Below are 26692 nucleotides of genomic sequence, written 5' to 3'. Positions count from 1 at the left end.
TAGTATTAAGGATTGTGGCATTCCAAGACTCTGGTCAGTAAATCTCCAAAACCCAGGGACCTCAACATAGTCCTTGCTCAACATATGAAACTGCCCTTCGGACCTTTCAAGTTGTTGGATTTGAAGTTTCTTACCTGGAAAATGTTTGTCATAGTTGTCACTCGATTTAAAGAGTAAGCAAACTACAAGCTCTGGCTTTCTACTATTCATATTTGCAGGTTTTTCATAACAGAATAGTACTGTGTATTCATTTTTCCTTTCTTCCAAAGGTGCTGTTCACTTTCCATGTCAACTAAGCTAGTATGTTACCTACTTTCTTTCCAATACTGCATGCAAACAAGAGAGAACAGTATGTTCACTCCTTGCAGTGTAAAAAAATACCCCAATGGCATATTACCTAAAAAGGACTCAACCTCACCATCAAGTTTTTCAACTGTTCATGTCCTAACAAACTCCATCTAGTTTATTTATTTATCTATTTATTTATTTACTTGCTTTTCTATACCGATGTCGGTATTTACCTTACAATGTTTTTGTACCTAAAACAATAAAAATATAACAATTTTAAACAAATTAAACAAGTAAATATTACTAAAAAGAACTCATGAAATTATATAAATGAATCAAATCATAAAATTTATGTTAGAAAATTAGAGTAATAAATAATCACATTAAAGCATAACCATTTAAAGCATAAAAATAGTTAAAAGAAAGCATAAAAATATAAAAATACAAGAATTACTGGCTGACGTCTAATTGGAATGCTTGTGCAAAAAGCCACATTTTTAGTGCTTTCTTAAACACTTTCAAATCTTTCTGGAGCCTTAATTCCACAGGTAACATATTCCAAAGATCTGGACCAGCTAATGAAACAGCTCTTTCCCTAACAGAGGTAAGTTTGGCAGTGGCAATAGAGGGAATTGTAAGAAGACCTTTACCTGCTGAGCGCAGGTTTCGTTGCGGAGTGTGTATGCATATAGCTGCATTCATCCAGTTCACGTGTTCTGCATAGATTGCTTTATTTATTAAGCATAAGGTTTTAAATTTAATTCTGTACTCGACTGGTAGCCAGTGTAGTGCTAAAAGAACAGGGGTGATGTGATCTCTGTTATTAATACCGGAGAGGAGTCTAGCGGCGGAATTCTGTAAAGTTTGCAGCCACCTAACGTGATGAATGTGGGAGACCAAGTTGGCTAGCAGACTGTATCACACACTGTTATGTGCTGGCTAGCTTAAAGATTACAGGCTGTCAAGTCTCAAGTGAGAGCCATGGTGACTTCAGTGGCTCATCTCAGGGTCACTTTAGTTGAGGACATACACAAAACTGTGTTTTAATCATCAGTTTGCACCTTTGTTCCACTATTGTTCAGACAGCATATCTTGAAGAGATGGTAAATTTGGACAAGAAGTTCTGCGCAATCCATTCATCCAGTAGTCCACTCTACTCTGCAGGGATTGGGTTATCTCTTCTCAGTACTTGCTCTGTACTGCAAACCTTAGCTTGGGGCTCTCCACGTGTTATGGCTAATTCATTCTTACTTGCCGATGCAAGAAAGTAATTTTGCTTACCTGTTAACAGGGTTCTCCATAGACAATAGGATGATTCAGCCATACTTAATTCACATTCACCTCCCTGGAGAGTCGTCTCCCTTGCTAAGGCTTAAGCTCTGGAAAAGAATGGAGAACTCTCACAAAGCAGCGTGCACATACATGAACTCGTGCACATGCTCAGTAAGACTTTTATTAAGCTCTGCATCAGAGTCGGTGCTGTTGCATGACACCACCCCACTTGTTAGTGCTGATTCATCCTGCTATCTATGGAGAACCCTGTTTTCAGGTAAACAAACTTGTTTCACCAACATAGATGACATTAAAAAATTGTCCTCCAAATTACATGAACATAAGTAATATGCTGGGTTAGACCAAGGTCCATTGAACCCAGTATACTGTCTCTGATGGTGGCCAGTTCAGGTCACAGATACCAAGCAGATCCCCAGTAGTTGATTGATGTATTTAATCAGTCCCAGGGATAAGTGCTGTCTTTCCCAAGTCTACTTGGCTAATAACTGTTTATGGAAATTTTCTTCAAGAACTTGACCAATCCTCTTTTGAACCCCACTATGTTAGCTGCTTTGACCACATCCTCTGGCAATAGATTCCATAGCTTGATTGTGCTCTGAGTGAAAGATACTTCCTATGATTTGTTTAAATTTTCCAGTTGTTAGTTTCATGGCATGCCTCCTAGTTCTAGTGTTCAAAAGGGTAAATAATCATTCCCTATTTATCCATTCCACCTCATTCATGAATTTAAAAATCTCAATGATATCTCCTTTGTCGTCTTTTCCAAGCTAAAAAGGCCTAATCTGTTTAACCTTTATCCATAAGGGAGCTTTTCCATCCCTTACATTTGTCTGTATCTTTTCAATGTCCATCTTTTTTTAGATGGACCAGACCAGACCCCCCCTCACAAACAATACTCAAGGTGCGGTGGCACCATGGATGTATACGAAGGCATTATGATATTCTCAGCCTTGTTTTCTGTTCCTTTCCAAATAATTCCTAACATTCTGTTTGCCTTTTTGACAACTGCTGCACACTGAGCCAAAGATTTCAAGGTATTGTCCACAAAGATTCAGAAGATCTTTTCTCCGAGTAGTGACTCTTAACAGAACCCAGCATCATGTACCTGTACTTGGGATTATTTTCCCTACGTGCATTACTTTGCACGTCCATATTAAATTGCATCTGCCATTTAGATGCCTAGTCTAAATGTCCTTCTGCAGTTCCTCACAATCTGCTGCTGTTTTAAAACTCGAAACAATTTTGTCATCTGCAAATTTGGTCATCTCACTCCTCACTCTTTTCTCCAGATCATTTATGAATATGCCAAAGAGCACCTCTGGAGCATGCTACTCATGACCTTTCTCCATTTGAGAAACTGTTCATTGAGTCCTACCATCTGTTTCCTGTCTTTTATCCAGTTACTAATACATAATAGAATATTGCCTCGGATCTCATAATCTCCCAATTTCCTGAGGAGTCTCTCTCCTTCACTAAATTGAGCTCACAGTAATGTAAAATGCTCAAAGAACAATTGTTCCTAATGAAGAGAGTAGCAATTTCTCTTCTCTAAACTTAGGTTCTTGGCCCACTCAGTCTATAAGGATAAAATATAGCAGCTAAACATATTTTGTAGTCCTTTAGCGGTGTAGCCCTTTAGCCATCAAATGACAAAATGTCATTTTTAGTTTTTTAAGGTATTATTTTTTGACAAGTTTCCTAACCTTAATAATAAGCAGCTATGGTGACCATCATACAATGACTTTTATCTTGAATTTTGGTTAGCACCATAGCGAAATCTTTCACTGTACAAAAGTTTATATTCTAGCAGATATTCTCCCTATTAGGAGGCAAATTCCCTTTTATTTGTCTTAAACTTTAACACTTTTCTTTCCCTTCACAAAGTATTATCTCTTTACAGGAAGTTTTAAAGGAGTGATGATTTCTCTCTAATTTTCTTTTCCATATAGACACATACTTTTTAGCACATTTTATTAAATAAAAAAACCACACACATTTTTTGTTTTGTTTGTCCTTCCCTCTGTTTGTGACACTGATATCAAACGGGAAGTAGCATTGAGCAGGCAAAGTGAAACTGTACATGCTGGAGCAGTGAGTCTGGTTGGGCCTTGTGAAGAAAGCAGAAAAATGACTGGCAAGTGGAGAAGGGTGAAAGACGGTGTAAGCCTAGGCCTTGCAACCAAAGATTGGAAGAGTAGCATTGGTAGTAGAAAAATGGCTGGTGGCAAGTCCAGAAGGGGCACCAAAGTTAGCAGCATGACTGCTGGAAATCCCCAGGCTCCACCAGCAGAAGACCCACAGGAGTTGTGCTGAAGGCAGAAAAGTAGCTGATAGGGACCAAAGCATGAGGCCTTTTGCTACCACAGCTGTTTACTCCACCACCTCTCCTCTGTCTTTCAACTGCACTGTCTGCTATGCTGACTGCACTGTAGAGGTAGGAGAGGAAGAGAGCATGGGGGATGGGAAGAGTGAGTGAGAATGGGGAGAACAAGTGAAGAGGTGGGAGGAGTGAGTGCAAGTGAAGATAGCATGGGGTAGTGTATAGGGGAATGAGAGGCGGAGTGAGCAAGAGGGGTAGGGAGGCGAAGGGGACGGAGAGATGGTGGAGAGATCATAGTGTAGTGTGAAGAAGGTACAGAAAAATGAGACACCCTACAATTTACACTACACACACATTCTACATACCCCACACCACCTATCAACAAACCTCAAAACCACCTACCCAGATATTACTGCCATACATACATACATACATACATACATACATGAAAGTCATGGAGTTGTAAAATGCACTATTTGAAGTTCCTATGCAATTCTAGACTTTGTGGGAGCCAGCATGGTAGTTTCCTCCTCTACTTTTCCAGCTCAGCTGGAATTGGTCTGGGAAATAGAGTTGTGAACCCTCCTTCACCAACTACTGGGGTATTTTCATGGCTATTTTACATCCCTCTCTCTCCCTATAAGCCAGTCTTTGTAGTGACTCTTTAACTAGGGGTCATGCAGCCACTCTTCCTTTGAAGCATGCAATTGTGGACTTTGGTCATGGCCAAGGTGCCCCTCCCCTTCTAGGCTGTGAATGTTCCGCATCCTCAAAAAACTTAAACCTCAGCTCCATACTCAAGACTTCCGTACAGTCCTGCAAGCGACAATACTTTCAAAACTGGATTACTGCAACTCTCTACTTCTAGGCCTCCCCTACTCTACTATTAAACCCCTACAAATGTTGCAGAATGCTATGGCCAGAATTTTAACTAATACTCGCAAAGCCGACCACATCACCCCTATTCTCAAGGACCTCCATTGGCTACCCATCTCTTCCCGCATCAAATACAAAACACTCACCATTATTCAAAACTCCTTGCACAACCACAATCACTCCTGGCTCGAGGATGTGCTACGCTTCCGTTCCTCCAGTCGTCCCACAAAACTGCACTCTCAGTAACCCTCTGCACCCCAACCCTTAAAATTGCACACCACCCCTCCACCAGAGAAAGAGCCCTTTCTATCGCAGGCCCCACTCTCTGTAATACCATGTCAATAGAGCTCCGATTAGAACCATGTTCTAGAAAATTCAAGAAAGGAGTTAAGACCTGGATTTTTAAATTGGCTTATCCTGACTCAGACCCAACTTAGTCCCCCTGCTTCCCTTTATCCCCCAGATCAAGAGCCCTGTCATTACTATTCTGATTGCCTTACCCTAGACCTCCTCTTTCCCTCGCCTTGTTGACGACCTTATAAGTCGGCTAATTTGTATATAGTGCCCCCTTATTATCCTCCCTCTCACCCCCCTGCCTTAGCTTTGCCCTTCCCTTTTCCCCCCAGCATTTCTTTCTTCCCTCCTCCACCCCCTTTATTAGAGCCCCCTCCCCCATTGATATAAAAAATTAATGTTTTTAATGCTCTTCAATTGTAAAATTGTTTTCAGTGCTCTTCAATTGTAAATTTTCTTTGCTATATTTTTTCTCTTCTGAATGTATTTTTGGTAATATTAGTTATAGTGCATTTCGGTTGCTCCCCCTCTCTGTACCTTCTACTTCAGGTACTGTTCCTGTATTATTTCTTCCTGTTCTTCCTTCCCTCCCTTCACTCGTTCTTCTCTCTTCTCAGCTTCTCCCCCTCCCCCCACCCTGTTTTTTTGTATTTTCCTCCTTCAGTTACATTGTAAACCGGCATGATGTGCCTCACGAATGTCGGTATAAAAAAGTTAATAAATAAATAAAATTAAAATGTTAAATTTGCTGCATATTCAGCCAGTGTGGGGAGCAGTGCCCTGGTCCAGGAATCTGGACTTGAGAGGATAACTTTCAAAGGGATTTGAGCATGTAAAAGTGTTTTATGTGCAGAAATAGCCTTTTACAAAATTTCCCACCATGCATATATCATGTCTGCGTGGAATGGCTGAACGCTGCAATAAGAGTACACACACCCCAAAGACATCTAAGATCCACTAATAAAGGCTTATTATCCATTCCATCAATGATCTCAGCTAAATTAACCTCAGTAAGAGAAAGAGCTTTGTCTCTTGCAGCACCAAAAATTTGGAATAAATTACTGGTTGAAATTCGGCTAGAGCCAAACAGAACAACTTTTAGAAAAAAAGATAAAACATGGCTATTTCAGCAAGCGTTTCAGGAGGATGACAGTAATTGGTGAATAATTACAATTAAGAAAGAACTAAAAGCAAAATACTGTTGAGTTGGTCACAATGTTGAATGTTTTGTCGTTCAAATGTCTCATTGTTAGGCTTTGAATAGGTTACAATTCATACAATTTTCCTATGAGAATTGTCGTTTTTATTCTGTGTCAATGTTTTTAATTGGATTTTAGTTTAAACGTTTTTATGTAACTTTGTAAACCGATATAACGGTACCCACCAAATACTGGTATAGAAATTACAATAAATAAATAAGTTTACCCCATCAATGGACAAGAGGTAAATAAATATACCTGTGCACATTAAAAAAAAAAAATTAGAAATGTATAAATGATCTTTATTATTTTGTCATTACAAAAACATGTACTGTTTTGGGATTATTGTTAATATATTGTTGCACTAAGTGGTTCAGCATCACTGATATTTTTTTGTATACTATTGAAGTGACTAGTGATGCGGTTTATACCTTTAGTATTATATATTATTTACCAGTTCATCCCATTCATGATTTTATGAAACTCTGTCTATGGATCTGAAGGGGCGCAGGGCTGCCACCCAGCTGTCCCATTGTAGCAGCTGGGTGGCAGCCCCAAGTCTGAAAAAGTCTTTCCCCCAATTTCCCCCCGGCCATGCCTATGTGGTGGGGCTCCATCCTAAGGTCTTGAGTCTATGTTCCCTGCAGTCCCAGACTAAAACCTTGGTTGTCTATGGATTAAGCTGGGAGAGAATCAACCTAATAATTGAAGGTTGACCGACGTGCTGCAAATGCGCAGTAGAGACCAGCTCTACCGCGCATGTGCGGGCGAGCACGTCGGTCTAAGCCAGCGTCAGAAAAAAAAAACATGGCGGTGGCGAGTGGCAGCAGCGGCAGCGGGCAGCAGCGGGCGGTGGCAGCGAGCGGCGGCAGCGGCGGCCAGTAGGGAGGGAGGAGAGAGAGGGAGGGACGGACTGAGGGAAAGGGGGAGGGAGTGAGGGGGAGGGAGGGACTGAGTGAGAGGGAGGGAGGGATTGAGTGAGGGGGAGGACTGAGTGCGAGGGAGGGACTGAGGGAGGGGGAGGGAGGAGTGGGTGAGTGTGTGGGAGGGAGGTAGGGGGTGGGGAAGAGTGAGGGGAGAGGGAGAATGAGGGAGAGGTGAGAGACAGGGATGTGAGTAAGTGGAAGGGTAAGAAGTTGTGGAGCAGAGAAAAAGGGAGTGGAGGAGGGCTGAGGGGGAGGGGGATGGGATTGAGAGAGGGTGGGGAGTGACTGAGGGAAGGGGAGAGAGGTGGGAGTGACTGAGGGAAGGGGAGGGAGGTGAGAGTGAGGGGAAGGAGGCAGTGGGAGACAGAGGGTGAGTAAGACTGAGTGGAGGAAAGGGGAGGAGTGAACGAGGGGAAGGGGGAGAGAGGGAGAAAAAGTGTAGAAGGGTGCTGTGTTAGAAAATGGACTGAAAAAAAAATGTAATGTAGCCCATTTTAACGGGCTTAACGGCTTGTATAAAATAAAGGAAAACATTTCTCACGAATAGTTGCAAATGAAGACTTTATAGCACTAGATCTCAGTCCTGGTCTTGACTGAGCTGCAAGCACAAAGGAGCAGGAGGAAACTGCTGGTCAAAAAATGAAAAAGAAAAGTTGGTTTGTCGGAAGATGATTTCAGTTAAAACCAGCTGCTTTGAACATCTGTGCATGCCTGGATTTGGAATTCATGGTCAGGTGTTTGTGAACTTCCATGCAATAAACTTAGTATAACATATATATGTGGTAAATGTAGCTATCATGTGGTAAGATTGTAAACTGTTTTATGCAAGTGAGAGTGTAACAGAAACCACAGCCTTATTAATTGTTTTAAAACTGACAGCATTTTCGGTTGTGAAGTTGCTTTCTTACAAAAATATTTGCTTAGAATGCTGCCTTTTACTCTTTATGATGCAACTTTTAACAATCACGTGCATCTTATATCTTTGTGGAATAGATTTCAGTTTATCAAGGGTGCTTTTGATGCAATAAAAGGCCTTTTTAAAGCTGAAAATGGTAACTAAATATAGCTGAAATTACTACTGGTATGCTCAAGGAACTTTTTCATAAGAATAAAAGAAGAGCGAGGCTTAGGGCTGACTGGCCCAGTGTTGATCTTATTTCTCTCATTTCTGGAGGGACAGGTACCAAGAGTATTATGTTATGTGATTTCCACTGTCACCTGGGGTTCTGCAGGGATCAATCCTGTCTCCATTGTTCTTCAAAATATATTTGACTATTGTTGGAGGTTATCAGGAGGTTTGACTTCAGCTATATCAGGGATTTGCAGTTAGTTGCCCTTTTGGATCCAGATGTCAGTGAGGAAGTGAAGAACTTGAATGTCCATTAGACTGTAGAGAGAAATTAGACTAAGAATAATTATTTAAAGATGAAGCAGATTAAAACAGAGGCCCTGTTGATAAATGGATTAGGTCAACTTCCTGATTTAATCCAAGATGTTACTGTGGATGAGTTTGTTTATTTATTTATTTATTTATTTATTTATTTATTTAAGGTTTTTATATACCGGCAATCATGAGAACATATCTTGCTGGTTTACATGAAACCGGAGTGCATTAAATACATCAAACTAGAACTGAGGTGACCGAAGGTACAGTTACAATTAACAAGGGTAGCAAAACTTGGTGAAGAGGAAGAAATAGGAAAGAATAAAATGGTTAAACGATATACAAGTCAAATTACAAGTTATGTGCAAATGGCATGATTAATGGCTGAATGTTTTAGAGGAGTCCTTGGATTGTGTCCTTGGATTGTGTCATTAAATTGTGTCTGGGAAAGCTTGCTTGAATAACCAAGTCTTAAGTCTTTTCCTAAAAGTTAGGAGGCAGGGTTCTAGTCTGAGATCTGTGGGTAAGGAATTCCACAGAAGGGGGCCAGCTGTGGAGGTGGCGCGATCTCTTAGGGTAATGTGTCTAGTCGTTTTCGCAGGGGGAACTTGGAGTGTGCCTCTATAAACATCTCTGGTAGGTCTTGTCGAGTTGTATACTTGGAGAGGGAATTGAAGATCGAGGGAAGTGCATTGATGTATAGTTTTGAAAATGATACATATGGCTTTGTACATGATACGGAAATATACGGGTAGCCAATGTAGCTCTTTCAGGATGGGTGATATGTGGTCTCTTTTTCTTGTGCCTGTTAGTAGTCAGGCTGCTGAATTTTGCACCATCTGTAATGGTTTGGAATAGGAAGAAGGCAGACCTAGCAATAGGGAATTGCAATAGTCTAATTTTGAAAAAATGACTGCCTGGATGATCGTTCTGAAGTCTTGAGCATGGAAGAGAGGTCTTATCCTTTTCAAGACCTGGAGTTTAAAGAAGCAGTCTTTGGTTGTTTTGTTGATGTGTGCCTTGAAGTTTAGCCGGTTGTCCAATAACACTCCTAAGTCTCTAACTTGTGTGGTATGTAGGTTGGTAGGAAGAGCAATGTTAGGTGTATTGTTCTCAGGAGAGATGAGTAGGATTTCTGTCTTGGAAGAATTTAAGATGAGGTGAAGGCTGTTGAGTAGTTGTTTGATTTTTTGGTGGCATGATTCCCAGTAGTCAAGAGTTTTAGAGTATGAGTCTTTGATGGGGATGATGATTTGAATATCATCTGCGTATAGGAAGTACTTTAGATTGAGGTCAGTGAGAAGTTGGCAGAGAGGAAGCAGGTAAATATTGAATAGAGTCAGAGATAATGAAGAACCTTGTGGGACTCCTATGGCCGAGTCAAATCTTGAGGATTCCTTGTTTTGGAGTTTAACTTTGTAACCTCTGTTATTGAGAGAGGTTTTGAACCAAGATAGGACGGTGCCGCAGATTCCTATGGACGACAACTGGTTTAGGAGGATGGCGTGGTTGACAGTGTCGAACGCTGCGGATAGGTCTAACAAGATCAATAGGAAAGAGTTTCCTTTGTCGAGGCCCAGTAAGATATGGTCTGTCAGCGAGGTGAGGAGGGATTCTGTGCCTCGATTTTTTCGGAAGCCGTGTTGTGGGGTGAAGAGAAGATTGTTGTCTTCGATGAAATCTGAGAGTTGAGAGTTCACTAGTTTTTCCATGATCTTGGCGATGAATGGGAGGTTAGCTATGGGGCGGAAATTGTTAGGGTCCTTCGGGTCTAGGTTAGGTTTCTTTAGGAGCGGTGAGATTGAGGCCATTTTGAGATCATCTGGGAAGGTTCCTTGGGCTAGAGAGCAGTTGATGATATTTTTCAATGAGGTGGCTATTGTGTCTGGAACAGATAGAAGTAGTTTGGAGGGGATGTGGTCTGCAGGATGAGACGAAGGTTTCATTCTTCTCAGGATGGTTTGTATTTCCGTGGAAGAGACGGGTTCAAAGGTGTTTAAGCTGACGTTTTTGTGGGCAGGTTGTTGATATGTCTGGAGGTCGGCTGTATTGGAAGGCAGTTGTGTTTGGAGATTGGTGATTTTATCTTGGAAAAACTGAGCGAGTTCTTCCGCTTTGGGTTGTGCCATGTTGCCGGGGATTTCTTGCGGAATGGTTTGAGTGAGGCTGGAGACATAAGCGAAGAGGGCTTTGGCGTCAAAGACCAGGTTGTGAATCTTAGAAGCATAATAGTCTTTTTTTGATTTTGAAGTGAGGCCATGAGTTAGTAATCTCAATGAGATGATAGCTCTCAGAATAGGGTTTAGGCCAAACTTTGAACTTAGAATGAGAGCCCAAGTTATGATGGTCATCAGATCAGCCTTTTATCAGCTTCAGCTGAATAAAGTAGCTTTGGCCTTTCTTAGTTCAAACTGATTTAACTACCCGATCTGGACTCCAGTTATAGCCATATTAGACTATGAAAATGCCTTATATAATGGCCTACTGCAGGCCACTGTGAAGGCAGTCCAGTTGACTCAAAACACAGCAGCAGGATTAACTGATTGTGTCTTAAGAATCATATTAAATCAGTGCTGAAAATCCTACATTGGCTCCCTATTAACTCTTAATCCCAATTTAAAGTGCTTATATTGGCATTCAAGGCATTGTGGTTAAGACTGTAGTTATCTTTGTAAACAGTTATTATAGTATAATCCACCTTGTGTAGTGAGCTCCTTCCAAGAATATATTTTTTAAGTGTACCACCATTTAATGAAGTAAAATTGAAGAAAAACATAAAGACCTTTTCATGCAAGCACCTAAACTGTGGAATCAGATGTGAAAGGATCTATGTATAATGTAGAATTGCAATATCCAAAAAAGGAAATGTCACTTATATTTGATCACCGATTCCCAAAATTCAGAATGATAATTATCAATTCTGTGTGATTTTATTCTTTTTATAGTTAAACCGCATCATCAAGCCTGACGGCGTGTACTCTATGTTTCGACTCGAGAACCGCCCGGTCTTCTAATCATTTGCGGCAAAATTAGATCTTCATCACAATCTATTTTCTTTATATTTTTCTATTTTTCTTTAGTTTTCTATTAGTTTTCTCGAATACATATTCATTATATCTTACATATCAACATTTGGTCTTCTATTCAATACGCACTGCTAATATCAGAAACTTTTAAATCAAGCTCAACATCCGGCCGAGGTTTCGCAGCGGTAGCTGCTTCATCAGGAGAACATCCGGCCGAGGTTTCGCAGCGGTAGCTGCTTCATCAGGAGAACATCCGGCCGAGGTTTCGCAGCGGTAGCTGCTTCATCAGGAGCTGTCGTGCAAGTGCAAGGTTTTAAACCCAGAATAAAGCCATACTTTCTCTGTCAAATAGAATCCTGTAAATGTAAATAGTTCCATATTAATTATATAACCACTTATATCAAAATAGAATTACTTATCTGGGAACGGTCAGCAATCCAACCTTCAAACGGGACGAGTCTCGTCTCACCACGTCTTTCAACAAAAGGGACAGAGACCATTTTCACCTCAGACGTAAGCTTATATACAGCTGTCAGCCAATCCAGATTGTATACGTCATGAATGGGTGTGACGTAGGTATCAAGTTTTTTATCACAGGAAAAAGTTAAGCTCTAATTCCGCATTCAATCCTTTTGGATGGAGGGTGTCCAAAAAGTATATCCATCTTTGTTCTGCTTTTAACAATTTTTTATTGATGTCACCCCCACGCCAATGTGGTATGATTTGCTCCAATACACAGACTCGTAGCTCTGCAAAAGTATGATCCTTTGTTAAGCAGTGGGGAACTATAGGTGCAGTCAAACGTTGAGTAGCTAAACTCGAGCGATGTTCAATGATACGGGTCCGCAACTGTCTTGTGGTTTTACCCACATATGTCATCTTACATGGGCACTGGATAATGTATATGACTCCAACAGATTTGCAAGTGGTATTGTTTTTCAATTGTACTGTAAATGATGGATTCTCAAATTGAATAGCTGTAGTAGTAATCATATTATCACATACAGAGCAGGTGCCACAAGCTGTGTGTGACCAGAATATTTATTGTAATGTGTATGATTTTTTTCTTTTACCTCTGAGAGCAACACCTTGCACACAACTGTTTAAAAATTGAGATTATAAAATTAATTTTCCTTGTAGATGTACAACATTAAAGTATAGTGCTATTCACTAACAGCAGAAGAAAATAACAAATTTAGACTGTTTTCTACAGACATTTTAGGGACTTTGCTTCAGGTTTCAGGCAATTGATTGTTGGAGCTTCTGCTGACTCCGTTAGGATAGCACTGCATAGTGCATTAGTGGCAGGCTTTGTGGTGCTTTGCACATCACCATTTAATGGACAGGAGAGTTTCCCAGCACATACAACTCTTAATTATGGAGTAAATAACTCAAAAAGATATTTTTCCCTTCTGTGGGAGTATATTTTAGCTTTAATGTCCCCGAGAAGCATTTCAATTTGGCCTTTTTTTTTTTTTTGGTGTTTATTGCTTTGCAAGAGTACTTTAATATAGACAGTGTGTCTTACATGTTGTTAATATATTACAGTATTTTAAAGAGCACTTTTCTACCCCAGTGAGGTCATATAAGGTCTGCTTGCATTAGCAGATTATTAGCAGGAAGAAGCTGGAAGTAATTATTGAAGATGATTGGAGATGGTCTATGTTTGAGGCATGGCATTTTCATTTTTGCAGCCTCAGTCCATCTGAAATCTGAAAATGGTTGTTTAATGCACTCAAAATCTTAAGCATTGAGTCATGCAGACTGTTCTTCACTTGTTGATGGAGAATTTTCCACGGATTAGGCTTTCCTCTCTTTATGTGAACATGCGTGGCGCTGTTGCCATGAGATTCTGAAGTACAGAGGTTCCACCAAACATGCTTATTGAAATGCTTTGTCACCAGGCCATACCCTCTCTGAATGATGCATAAATTGCATTTGTCACTTTAAGAAGGGAAAAAATATTTACAGAAAAAAAACCACGTGCAAAGCTCTGCTTTTTCTGCAGCTGATTCTCAAAGGGTATGCACTTATTTTGAGAATTGATTCAATGCCCATATTTTGAACATTGCCTCATCAAGAATATGACATTTTTATTCCTCCTGGTAGATGTCTTCATCTTACAATCAAGGTGAAAAGAAAATGGTATAGGTGCTTAAGTTACTTTTCCAAGATGTGAAAGACATTTTGAGTTACATTTTTCTAAACAAAGCTTGTAAACTGTCCTGCCAAAGTTGGCAAATATCTTTCTGAGTCAAATGTTTCTGTGTAATGAAGGTTGATCCTGTGTATTTATATTTGCCTAACTTCTAGAGTGTTGCAGATATAGCTGCTTGAGTTTGGCAGCACTCTAGAACAGATTAAAACTAACACGGGCTTTTTCTGATGTCTCTCTTTACGGATATCGGTTTTTAGTAGTTTGAGGTAGGCATTATTTATTTGTATCTGGCTTTATTATGCTATTTATTGATAGATACATAAAGAATATAACTATTATGCTTTGATTTTTGTTTTATTGTTAAAGCAAACCCATGATGGATCTGTTGGTTTTCCTCTGTGGGCAATATCATTTAAACCCATCAACCTACACTGTAGATCTGATTTCAGCAGATAAAAGTCAGATCAAATTCAAACCCAACACACCAATTGGAATGCTTGAAGTGGAAAAAGCAATTTTAAAGCCAAAAAATGTGGATGAGAGAAATAAAAAGGCTACCCCTATTATACCTGAGGTGAGATTTGTTTTGGTTTTTACTGACTTTTATTGTTAACATTTATTCTTATCAGTGATTTAATTGTCTGTTTTAATTTTCATAATAAACAAACTGTAGGTTGCAAATGATTTTACATTTTAATTTTTTAGGATTGATCTCCAGAAGCCAAGTAGACATTGAGAAAAACTTCAGCTTTTATTTTAGAGATCTGTGTTTGAAAGTTTATATATCTTTATATATAATAAAACAGAAATAAACAATTCTTGAATATTTAATTAAATGTCACCTTTCATGTCTAGAGAGGCTTCCTGCTGGCCAAAACTAATTGAAAAATAAAGGAAGGGGGATCTATTTCTTAAGGTACGGTGCATAGCTATGTGCAATATCTTGCATTATTGATGAATAGATCCCATTAGAAATAACTGGAGCTGTGGTAAATAACACCTTACTGCATGTCATGCCTTAATAAATAGATCCCATAATTTGCTATTAAGCCTGGATCTCAATCATCTGCTCAACATATATATCTACTACCTAATCAGTAAGACCTTAGATGTTGGCTCATATGTTCTCTTTAGTAGAATGGTGTTTAAGCCAATGGCATAGCTGCTCCTGTGGCTGGGCAGTAGATGGATAAACGAGAACAATTTTTGACACTGAGTAATTTTTAATTGCTATTTTCTGCTTCAGCAAACTGTTCGTGTAGTAATAAATTACAAGAAAACACAGAAGACTGTAATGAGAGTCAGTCCACATGTGTCACTTCAAGAACTCACTCCCATGATCTGTAGCAAATGCGAGTTTGATCCTCTGCACACTGTGTTGTTGAAGGACTATCAATCTCAGGAACCTCTGGACTTAACAAAGTCTCTTAATGATCTAGGATTAAGGGAACTATATGCAATAGATAACAGCAGAGGTAAGATTTTATCTAAATTGTGTTTCACATCATGTGGCATGTCAAAGTTCAGCTAATAATTTGAAACTATTAAGAATTCAAATTTTCTGTCAATGGGCTTGGCTCTGTTTAAGAAGAAAACAGTGAATTTTCCTTAAACTGAACATTTTCTATAGGCTTTAGAGTTGGTACATTACGGGAGGGGGGGGGGGAGACTATGGCCCATGGATGCCTCTTGCGTTCCTTCTTGTGGTGGTAGCAACATTGTTTCCAAGTGCCTTGACAATAGTGCGCAGTTTGATACAGCATCTACCACTGCGACTGCGGCAAAATCTTTAAGCATTCTAGTTAGCTGAACATTACTACATACTTTATTATCAGCACTATTCTGGATTTCACCAAATCTTAGTATTAGACTTTTCAACTTTTTATAGTGCTATTAGTGTATGTGGTGCTATATAAGATAACTGAATGCTTCTGACCCATAAGAAAGTTATGTCACTTGATGAGCGACAAAGAGGGTAATTGAGTTGTATGCTGAAGCCACTACAGTACATTGCCAGCCTGTTTTTTCTGTTTTAAAAATTATTGATGTGAATTAAATAATTTTGCAGAGAAAGAAGCATATTGTTTTTTTTCTCCATTTGTAATGATGAATATGCTTGTTAGAAGAACAAAAAATGCAGATTGCTAGCAGCTTTGAATTTTACATATAATGCATATTTTTCCCTGACAAACAGGCTAATCTTTCCCTATTGCAAAAACAATCGGGCCGATGCAATATAGTGAGCTCAGCCTAGTGCACAGTTTGACGAGTGGTTGGACATGCGTTTTGGAAGCATTAGAAAAACTCCCAATGCAATAATGGGATTAGCACATCCAAAACGCGCATCCAAACCAGCACATAGCTAATAGAGCTTATCACATGTAAATGCCATGTAGATGAGGCTATTAACTAGTGGCCCAGATGAAAAAATCACCGTGTGCCTGACACACACGTTTTAACCTGCAAAATTTAATGCAAGCCCAGGAGCTGCTGTTGAGGCTTGGGGCACCTCAAGACAACAAAACAGCCCAAAATACTACTTTTCTGTTGTTCCTCTGACTTAATATCGTCATGATACTAAGTAGGAGGAATCTTAGAAAACAGCATCGTGAAAAAAAAGTCTTGATGGCGGTCAGGTTAGGAAAACAGGATGCTCAGTTTACCAGCATTCGTTTTCCCAACCCATGGCTGAGCAAAGCCATGTCTCCTGAATGTTCGATGGCAAGGACGTGCTAGAGACATACAATTTATCCCTAGCGCGTCCTTTTTAGCGCGACACATTATTATATTGCATTGGGCGCCCAGGAGAAGCCAATGGGTGTGCGTTAGGAAAATGGACGCTCTATGCGAGCGCCCATTTTCTATGTTCTTTTACTGCATCGGCCCCAGTGAATTTTAATTTTTATCTATTTTCTACTTCAGGCCCTTTAGCTGCTGATGTGCATTCATCATCTTTACAGGGTAAGTTTTCTATTCAAATAAGCAAACCCAGCTGCACAGTTTATCTGTAGGTACTATATTTTTAGTGTTCTGTGACATCTACATTTTTTAAATTTTGATGCAAACTGCAAAACTGGAATATTCATGGAATATAGTAATCTGAAATGTCTATATTTATTGATTTGGTGTTCTCGATTGTAGTGGACAAGTGTCAATATCAGAAATATATTTTAGCAGTTGACAATAATTGGTGTTACAGTGAGTAGTATGAGCAAAGTATTAGGTGTGTTTGGGAACTGAGCTGATTTCACAGCCCTATGGGTGTGATGGGTTCCATGCCATAGGTTACTTGCACTGTGAAGAGGAACAGAATCCAGTTAGCACCCAGGGTAGTCCTGAGTTTGATGCAGGCTGATGCCAGGTGGGACTGGATGAATCACTGAGCTAGTCTTACTGCAAGCATAAGTTAAAGCATGGAACAGGTTGGAACAGATTTCTACGTTGAGGCAATTCAGAACAAGCAAAATCAGAGTTTTCCAAGCAGAGGCCCCGGTATAAAGTTCAGTCACTAGTGTGCGGTTGTGTGCACATTTTTTTGTGTACAGCTTTACTTCCAGTTTAACAAGGAATTTAGAGCAGAAAAATGTAGACATAAATTTGACTCCTTTTTGTGAATCCCATATTAATCAAGACATTAACTATTACTCTCCAAAGCAGAGGTGCATAGGCTTAACTCATGTTTTTCTAGCATATAGACAGATGGACTCAGGACCAGTGGGTTATGTTCCCTGCCAGCAGATGGAGACAGAGCAAGCCGAAGTCACAGTCTATAATACTCCTGCAGTGACACTAGTCTACCAGTATTCTCGGTCTCCAGCAGATGATGGATGTGCATCTCACAATGGGGATTGTTTCAGATTTTGGAAAGAGAATTTAAAATAGAAAAAGAAAAGCCCCGTTCTCCTGTGGTGATAATAGATGGTCCCTCCCCAGTTGAGAATTCCTGAGGTTATTTCTATGGTCCCTCAGATGTGTGCCTTGGTCTGGTAGCTGGGTTTACTGGTGTGGACTTAGCTGATTCTACAGCTTAAAGGCAGCAGGAGCAGGAGGCCGAGGTGGTGGTGACAGCACGTACCCTCTCCACCTGCAGCCGGAGACCATCTCTGTACTCAGCCGTTTAAAAAAAAAAGTTTAAGACAGAGACAGTATAGAGGGGTTTGCAGGACTTCCTCCGGTCTCCGTGCTTGGTGCGCAGTTCCGATAGATGTTCCTATTCCCGTGGGGATTAGGGGAACTTGGCAGCCTGGCGGGTTGAGCGGCTCTGGTGGGCTAAGCCCCACAGTTAGGCTTTTTGACTATGTGCTGCAGGATAGGCTGCAGCAGCGTTTTTGTGCACTTCTATGCGTACCTTACTGCTCTCTACAGGCCGTCAGTGTCTGCAGTGTGTCTGCTCTGCGCACATGTTGTGCAATTGGTTTTTGGGCGCATTTTTGACGCGTACAGAATGTTTCACTTAACTTGCTGCACAAATGCGTGCGCCTTGCCATGCTTCCTTCTGGGTGCTTATTTTTTTGTGCGCATTCCACTTTGAGTGTAAGCTGTTCCGACGCAGGTTTACTGCTGCGATGGCGCTGGTAAGCAAGAAGCGCAAGCATCTTCCTATTTGTGTTGCCTGTCATATTAGGGCTTCTCAGCCTGACCTGGCTTCTAACCTGGTTCAGTGCTGCTCGGACGCTCAGGGAGAGTTGTCTTCCTCGGATTTTGCTAAGCCTGGCTTGACGGGGGGGATACCAGATCATAGTTCTTCCTTGACTGGCTCCTCCGCTGGCGAGGGCAGTTCTGTGAGACCAGCTCCAGGTCCTTCTGGGCTTGGTCTGGTCCCAGCTGCTTTTTCTTGGGTAGAATTTTGTCAAGGCTTACAAACCTTTCTTCAGGCACAGTCCTCCGCTTCCCCCATTCCTGTTCAGTCCTGGTGGCTCCTCCCTCTTTCAGCCCTATGCTTAAGCGCTGGGGCTCGCCTCTGTTTCCTGTGGGTGTTCCCAACAGGAATCCAGATGGCACTGGTGAAGAGATTGATCCTGATTCCCTAGAAGATGGGAAAAGTCCTCCAGGACTGGAACCATATCAAATCATGTTGCACTTCTTTCATAGAGATGAACTGCCGGCCCTGATTTCCCAGACCTTAAGACAGCTGGGTATTCCTGGTTCGGATTCTGTCAGAACTGAGGAAGAATCCCATTTTGGTTTCCTTTCGTAAAGCCTCTTGTTTTTTCCGTGTGATGGATGCCATTCTGGAATTGATTGATCTGGAATAGATGCCCTAGAGGCAAATTTTAAAGCGGGTCGGATGTTGGAAGGCCTGTACCCCCTGGATCTGACTGTGAGAGTGCATTTGTATTTTCCCCAAAGTGGATGCGCTGGTATGTGCCGTCTCTAAGCGGATGACTGTCCCCATGGAGGGAGGAGTGGCCTTGAAGGATGTACTTGATAGAAGGATTAAATTAAAGCAAGTCTTTGCAGAGGTGGTGATGACTTTTTACAGATTGCTTCCTGTTGCGCCCTAGTAGCGAGATCTTGTCTGCTTCTATCTCAGGAGGTTGTTGAGTCTAGAGGAAATTTCAAAGCGCTTATGGAACCCGCAGCCACCTTTTTAGCAGTTGTGAGATGTGATTTGGTCCGGACCTTGGCCAGAAGAGTGGCTTTGGTGGTAGCAGCCAGGCATCAACTGTGGTTTTAAAATTGGTCAGCTGATGCAACCCTTTATAGGCTTGCTCTTGTTTGGGAGCAAGTTGGAGAAACTGGCCAGTAAGTGGGGTGAGTCTTCAGTTCCTCGGTTGCCAAAGGATAAGAAGTAGTTACAGTGCCCCTTTGGGTATGAGGGGTCATCTCAGGGGTGCCAGGCATTTTTGTCTCTTCAGAGGGATGAACTTTCAGCAGACTCGGCCTTTCGGTAGGTCTTAGTCCTTTCGTCCCTGATAGCCCCAGAGAGGAGTAGGCTTGGGTAGTGTACCTTCCCGAACTGCCCAATGAAGTTTTGCCAACCCACCTTCCGGAACAGGAAATATTTATTTATTTAAAAGTTTTTATATACAGTCATTAAGTTATTTACCATCATAACGGTTTACAATAGGGCACATATATCAACAAAAAAGATCAAACTTTACATAGAGGGTGCCAATATTATCCGGTAACAAATACACATTAAGTACTGTTTTGTTTATGGCTTGGAATTTACACTGATGAAATTCTCATGGGAGAGTATATGTTTTGCTATTCAACCTGTCGGTTTGTTGACTACAATTATATGCGGGATAAAATAATTTCCAGGTAGTATCTGGAGATTGTGTACGTGCCACTCATTTTTATTTGGAGATGGGTCAAGATCACATCTGACCACTGGGTCCTGGAGGTGATATGAGAGGGGTATGCACTGGAACTTTGCAGTATTCCTCGGGATGTATTCATGATATCTCCTTGCTACTCCCCGCAGAAGAAGCAGGCAGTGGAATTCACACTTCAAAGGCTCCTCAGACTGAGGGCTGTGGTTCCGGTGCCCATGTCTCAAGAAATTATGGAGCAATATTCCATTTATTTTGTTGTGCCCAAGAAGGAGGGCTCCTTTCGTCCCATCCTGGATCACAAGAGGGTCAACCGTCACATGAAGGTGACTGATTTTCGTATGGAAACCTTACACTGTGATATTGGCAGTGCAGTTGGGGGAATTTCTGACCACCTTGGATCTGTCAGAGGCTTACCTTCATATTCCCATCTGATTGGAACACCACGCTTTCTACACTTCGCGGTGTTGGGACGCCTTTTTCAGTTTCGGGTCTAGCCACCACTCCCAGAACATTTTCCATGGTTATGGTGGTAGTAACGGCAGAGTTGCAAAAAGAAGGAATCCTGGTGCACCCGTATTTGGATGACTGGCTGATTCGAACCAAGTCTCAGGGAGAGAGCCTCCTGATGATATACATGGTGATCTCCTTATTGTAAGAGTTTGGTTGGGTGGTGAACCTGACCAAGAGCAATCTTCAGCCATCCCAGTCGTTGGAGTATCTGGGTGTCTGGTTTTACACGGGACATGACAGAGTTTTCCTGCCGGAAGTTTGTATCCAGAAATTGATGTCTCAAGTGAGTCAGTTGATGAACACCATATGCCTGATGGTGCAGTCCTACCTACAGGTGCTCGGCTTGATGGCAGCTACTCTGGAAATGGTGCCTGGGCAAGGGTGCATATGCATCCTCTTCAGTGTGCTCTGCTATCTCATTGGAACCCAAACTCTCAGGACTATGTGGTTTAGCTCCACTTGCCAATGGAAATCTGCTCCTACCTCCAGTGGTGGTTGCAGGAGGATCATCTGAGAAAAAGGTCAGTCCAACAGCAGCAAACAGAAGATGATCTCATATTGTCAGAAATAATGGTAAAATGAGACCACTCATCTTATATGAGGGGAATCCTTTATTAAAACTATATCAATTCAAGATTTACTTGCCCTTGCATGACTCAAGCTGAGTTTCGCCCTAATGCTGGGCTGTGTAAGGGGCTGTAAAACAGTAATATGTGTAAGAAATATAAATACATTTTGCTTTACCATTATGAACTGTTGCACATACATCTATAAAATTAATAAAGTACAGAGGACTAACAACACAATAAAAAATGAGACATAGTGAAACATGACGCACTCCTAAAAAGAGAAGTATAAAGATGGAGCAATGAAAGAGGAGAAAGGGGGGTAAAATATATATTGATATTACCTTGTAAGATAGAGTCAGAGTCTAAAAGTAGCCAGAATAGTGCACTCCAATGATGTCTATATAAAATATTGCTCAGCTCATTGTAATGGTACCTAAGAGAACAGGATAAGTGAAGGCATACAGAAAGTGAAATGGCTTATGGTACAGTGTGTCCATTAGTAATGTGCTGTGTGGGACTACTTACTAAAGGAAGGCACCGTTCAATCGTTACAGACTTTATATTTAAAATGCTAAATATACTAAAGTCATTGCAGCTTTCCCGCTCGTTTTTTCTATATTTAAAAATATGCAGCTTAACTGCTCATATTTTTAATTAAATATTGATGCTGATCTCAGGATTATACATAAAATTAACTATGCAGCCGTCCTGCTTATATTTACTTCATTTAGAAATGATTCAAAAAATTTTTCTGTGCAAACGATCAAATCAGAAGACACGAAAACTAGCTAGCATGGCGTCCAGTCGTACCTATTTGTAAGGTGCTAGTTATTATCATTCTTTTATTTATATTTCTAAAAGGCAAAACAAAGATATATTATTTAGTCGTTATAAAAATATTTCCTTATTCAGAAATAAGTAATGTGCAAGGATTGTTCATTTGAAGCAATTATGTGCTGGTAATTATGAAAGAAAGTGAAAGATGCCGACAATTATATATAATTATATATAACTACTGTACTGAGGAAGCGGCTGCTTTCCAATTATTACCTATGCAGTGCAGATTTGCCTTTTTTTTTTTTTTTTTAAATTTGCCATGCATAAAAAGCATAAGATATAACTCAACTTTGAGTAGAAAAAACTCCCATAAATACCTACCAATGAACATTTAAATTGAGGTTGTCAATTATCCATAGTATGCGGAAGAAGGACACACTCTCCGACATTCCTTTATGAAAACCTTGCGAAACTCAGAATTACGTCACTTCCCACCCGCTTCAGTGATTGAGATGTGTACTCGACCCAAAGAGGGAGCACACCTTCCAGACTACAATTCTATACAATGAATGGGAACATTAAATTAAAAAAAAAACTCAAAAAAATCCTTAAATAAACCACTTTGAGAACACAATATTTAATTTGAAATAAATTGAGCAATGTGTGAAAAATATTAGTAAAAATTTAATAAAAAGAAAATACAATAAATAAAAATTAAAAATATTATATAGTTTCTAAAATCATAAAAAGGTAATTGTCTAATAAAATATAAAAATATATTTAAATACTAATTTAAAAAATAAACTTACAGTATGTTTTAAAAAAGTTATAAAATAACAATTCTGGTCGCCGCATCTCAAAAAAGATATAGTTGTGATGGAGAAGATACAGAGAAGGGCAACCAAAATGATAAAGGGGATGGAACAGCTCCCCTATAAGGAAAGACTAAAGAGGTTAGGGTTGTTCAGCTTGGAGAAGAGATGGCTGAGGGGGGGATATGACAGAGGTCTTTAAAATCATGAGAGGTCTTGAATGGGTAGATGTGAATCGGTTATTAACCCTTTCGGATAATAGAAGGACTATGGGGCATGCCAATGAAGTTAGCAAGTAGCACATTTAAGACTAATCAGAGAAAATTCTTTTGCACTCAACATGCAATTAAGCTCTGGAATTTGTTGCCAGAGGATGTGGTAGTGCAGTTAGTGTAGCTGGGTTTAAAAAAAGTTTGGATAAGTTCTTGGAGAAGTCCATTAACTGCTATTAATCAAGTTAACTTGGGGAATGACCTCTGCTATTACTGGGATCAGTAGCATGGGATCTTCTTAGTGTTTGGGTACTTGCCAGTCTCTTGTGACCTAGTTTGGCCTCTGTTGGAAACAGGATGCTGGACTTGATGGACCCTTGATCTGACCCAGCATGGCAATTTCTTATGTTTTAAAATATATGCTAAAATATTTTTGTATAATATGAGTGAGGAGATATAAAAAAAAATATATAGAATAAAAAAATAATGGTAAAATAAAATTGAATAAAACTAAGTAAAAAATATAAAAAAATATATATTTAAGGATAAAAATTATATAATCGCATCAAATAGAAAAAGGATATTGCAAACTTAGGGGCTCATTTTCAAAGGCTTATTGCGTGCGATAGCATGCTGGGGCCAGAGTTGGGGCAGCGAGGAGAGGTGTCGGGGTGGCGAGGAGGCGGACTCGGCGGTGTCTTCACTGGCGGCGATAAGGTTAGTAACGTTATAGTTGCCAGTAGCGCACCCAATAGCACCACCTTTCATGGTGGCTCTATTGGGTGCAAAAGCCGGCAGTGAAAACACCGCGATGGTGCAAAGGCTGCCGGTTTTCGCAGGCCCGCGCCCCCCCCCCCGCCCCCATTTTCGCTGGATTCACCATTCTGCAATAGAATGGTGAATCCAGGTCTTATTTAGTTAAGAAGGTGGTTTAATAAAAAAAAAAAAAAAGGAATACGTATAGAATGGGGGTGTATGATGGGGGAGGGGGAAGAAGGGGATAAAGACAAAGAACAAGAAAAAGGAAGAGAGAAAGGAGTGTGCCTTACAAGGGACTACAAACTATAGGAAAGCTATAAAATCTATTTCTTTATTTAAACCTAACAGATGAATAGTATTAAATTTATGGGTATAACTTTGTTTGATTCTGAGAAGTTTCTTATCTAGATCACCTCCTGTCCAGTTCAGTGTTATTTTATTAATGACACAGAATCTATAGTCTTCAAATACATAGATGTTAATAATTGAGTGTTCTACCAAGGGTTTGCTCTCTACTCTCCTATTTATCACACCCCTATGCTCAATCAACCTTTGTTTAGCAGTCGCAAAGTTTTACCTATGAACCACATTTCGCAGGAACACTTTGCTGCATAAATAACGCTAGCAGTCTTGCAATTTGTAAAGCATGTAAGTTTAAACAATTGTTTGTTAATTTCATCGGTCTTAAGATTTACTTTGCAAATGGAGCAAGAGCTGCGAGGGCAGTGTCCAGGTGGGCACGGAGATTACTGGCAGGCTGGGGTCATTACAGGACTATATATACTGTGATGCAGGCTTGCTTAGTCTCCATCTGCTGGAAGGGGAGCATAAACCCACTGTTCCCTGTACCCAGATCAGCCCAGACTCCTGGGTTTTACCTCCCCTCCACAGGTGGAGACAGACCAATTTCTGTGGACTTTGTCATATACCCTGAGGTGCCACCTAGAGTCTGTCAGTATTCTTCTGTCTCCAGCAGGTGGAAGAGGTGCTTCCCTGGAGTCTGGTATTTTTGTCAGGATTTAGTTGTTTTTTGGTCAGGATGCGGCCTTTGTTTTCGTACTTGGGTAGTCCTGATGTCTAGATAGGGGTCAGGTTTTGATCTTTAGGCTACTTTCCCCGTTAGCCTCCCAGGGGGTTGTCAGGTCCTGGTGGGACAATCCCCCCTGGTATTTGAGGCTCAGAAGCAGAGGATTGAGGACCCTGTAACTGCCCACTGCAGGTGATCCCGGGGGTCTCAGGCTCCCACCTTCAGTTAGTCCCTGCATAGTTTAAAAAAATAAATAAAGTTTCTGTGCCTCTAAATTCTCCTGCTCTGCCATCCTTCCTTGCTCTCCGCGGGTGTTAGTGTGCGATCGGCTTCAGACCGTGGACAGCTCCCGATCGGGTAGGCCTTTGTTTTTTCGTGACTCCTCTCTCTGGCCAGGCTAAATTTAGACTGCTGCTCATGCCACGTGGTGCAGCCTGTGTCGCGTGCGGCAGCGCATGCAGCTCTCAAGGGCCAGCATTTGCAAGGCGTGCTTGTCAGGGGGAGAGGGTTCCTCGGGAGGTCGCTGCTCAGGCGAAATTGAGGGGCAGAGATTCCAGATCGCGTCGGGGGGCTGGTGTCCCAATTTTGACTCTGCAGGCCCCGGACCCGTTCCTGCTCAACGCGGGAATGGAGGCCATTTTAAGGACCATGAGAGGACAGGAAAAAGCTGCTGTGGGGGAAGGGCTTCTGCCTCCCCCGTTGTCTCCACGGCCTAGTGCACCGGGGAGGAGGGCTGGTTTGGCTGGGGCTGCGGAGGAGTCGGTAGGGGATGATGAGTGGGACGACTCCGATGGGTCGTCTTCATCGTTTACCTCAGATTTTGTGCTTTTAATGCACAAAGCTTTCAACGCTCGCAAGATGGGTAAGCTGCAGGGGCATAGGGTGGCTCGCCAGGTACCTGCGTTGGCAGGGCCAGGGGGAGGTTTGTCTTTGGCCCGATGGCGGGTTCAGGGGCCGAAGTCCTGTGGGGTGTCCAAGGAGAAGCGTCCACTTCGATCCTTGGTCTGTCCGAGGGACAGCACATCTTCAGATCTTTCAGATCAGGGGGAGTCTCCGCGGCCGGCTCCTGATCAGGGTCCGGAAGGGGATCCAGATACCCAGGCTCATCCGACTAAGCACATGGGCTCCCCTCTGGTGGAGGGGGATGACCCCAAAGTGGTTCACCTATTTCAGAAAGATGAATTGGGTCCCCTTATCCTGGCCACCCTAGACGAACTGGGAATTGAAGTCCCTCAGGAGGATTCCAGATTTGGGGCTACTATGAGAGCGAGGTTTCGGAGGAATCGACATTTTCGCCCCTCCCAATCTACTGGTTCCTCATTTCGTCAGGGACAAAGCCATCAAAATACGTGGACCCAGTCCTTTCGGGGCCGGCAGCCCTCCAGAGAAGGAGCCCCTCAGTCTCATAGGGGCCCCCAAGCCCTCACAATGAAGTGCGGCCGGTTCACTCCTCGGTTCCCAAGATTAGGGGCAGGCTGTCCTTATTCCTGGAGGAGTGGACCGCGGTAACGTCGGATCAATGGGTCCTAAGTATAATCGAGCACGGCTACGCTTTAGATTTAGCACGACTGATCCACGACCGCTTCATGGTCTCCCCATGCATGTACCATCAAAAGAGGCAAGCGGTGCAAGACACCTTGCAGCATTTACAGGATTTCAGCGCCATGGTTCCGGTTCACGCCGGAGAACTCAGGCGTGGGCGTTACTCCATCTATTTCATTGTACTGAAAAAGGAAGGAACATTTCGCCCCATTCTCGATTTGAAGACGGTCAATCGGACGCTGAAGGTGCCTCGTTTTTGGATGAAAACCTTGCGCTTCATGATAGCATCCGTACACAAGGGGGAGTTTCCGGCATCATTGGACCTGACGGAGGCTTATCTGCACATTCCCATCCGTCCGGATCACCAGAAATACCTACGGTTCGCGATCCTCAGACAACACTTCTAGTTTTGTGCTCTCCTGTTCGGTCTAGCAACAGC

At 41.6% G+C, this 26692-nt stretch overlaps 1 protein-coding gene across 10 annotated transcripts in view; it reads left to right on the top strand.

Moving 5' to 3' along the window:
- COBLL1 (cordon-bleu WH2 repeat protein like 1) overlaps positions 1-26692 on the top strand; it is a 393951-nt gene that overhangs the window by 225013 nt on the left and 142246 nt on the right. For all 10 annotated transcript variants that reach the window (XM_029605630.1, XM_029605633.1, XM_029605638.1 and 7 more), the window contains 3 exons: positions 14131-14338; positions 15011-15239; positions 16687-16725. In XM_029605630.1, coding sequence (XP_029461490.1) covers positions 14131-14338; positions 15011-15239; positions 16687-16725 — 476 coding nt within the window. The remainder of the gene's footprint in view (positions 1-14130; positions 14339-15010; positions 15240-16686; positions 16726-26692) is intronic.

This window comes from Rhinatrema bivittatum, chromosome 6 (assembly GCF_901001135.1).
Source record: "Rhinatrema bivittatum chromosome 6, aRhiBiv1.1, whole genome shotgun sequence".
NCBI classification, from domain to species: Eukaryota; Metazoa; Chordata; class Amphibia; order Gymnophiona; family Rhinatrematidae; genus Rhinatrema; species Rhinatrema bivittatum.
This window is presented reverse-complemented; position numbering and strand designations above follow the sequence as displayed.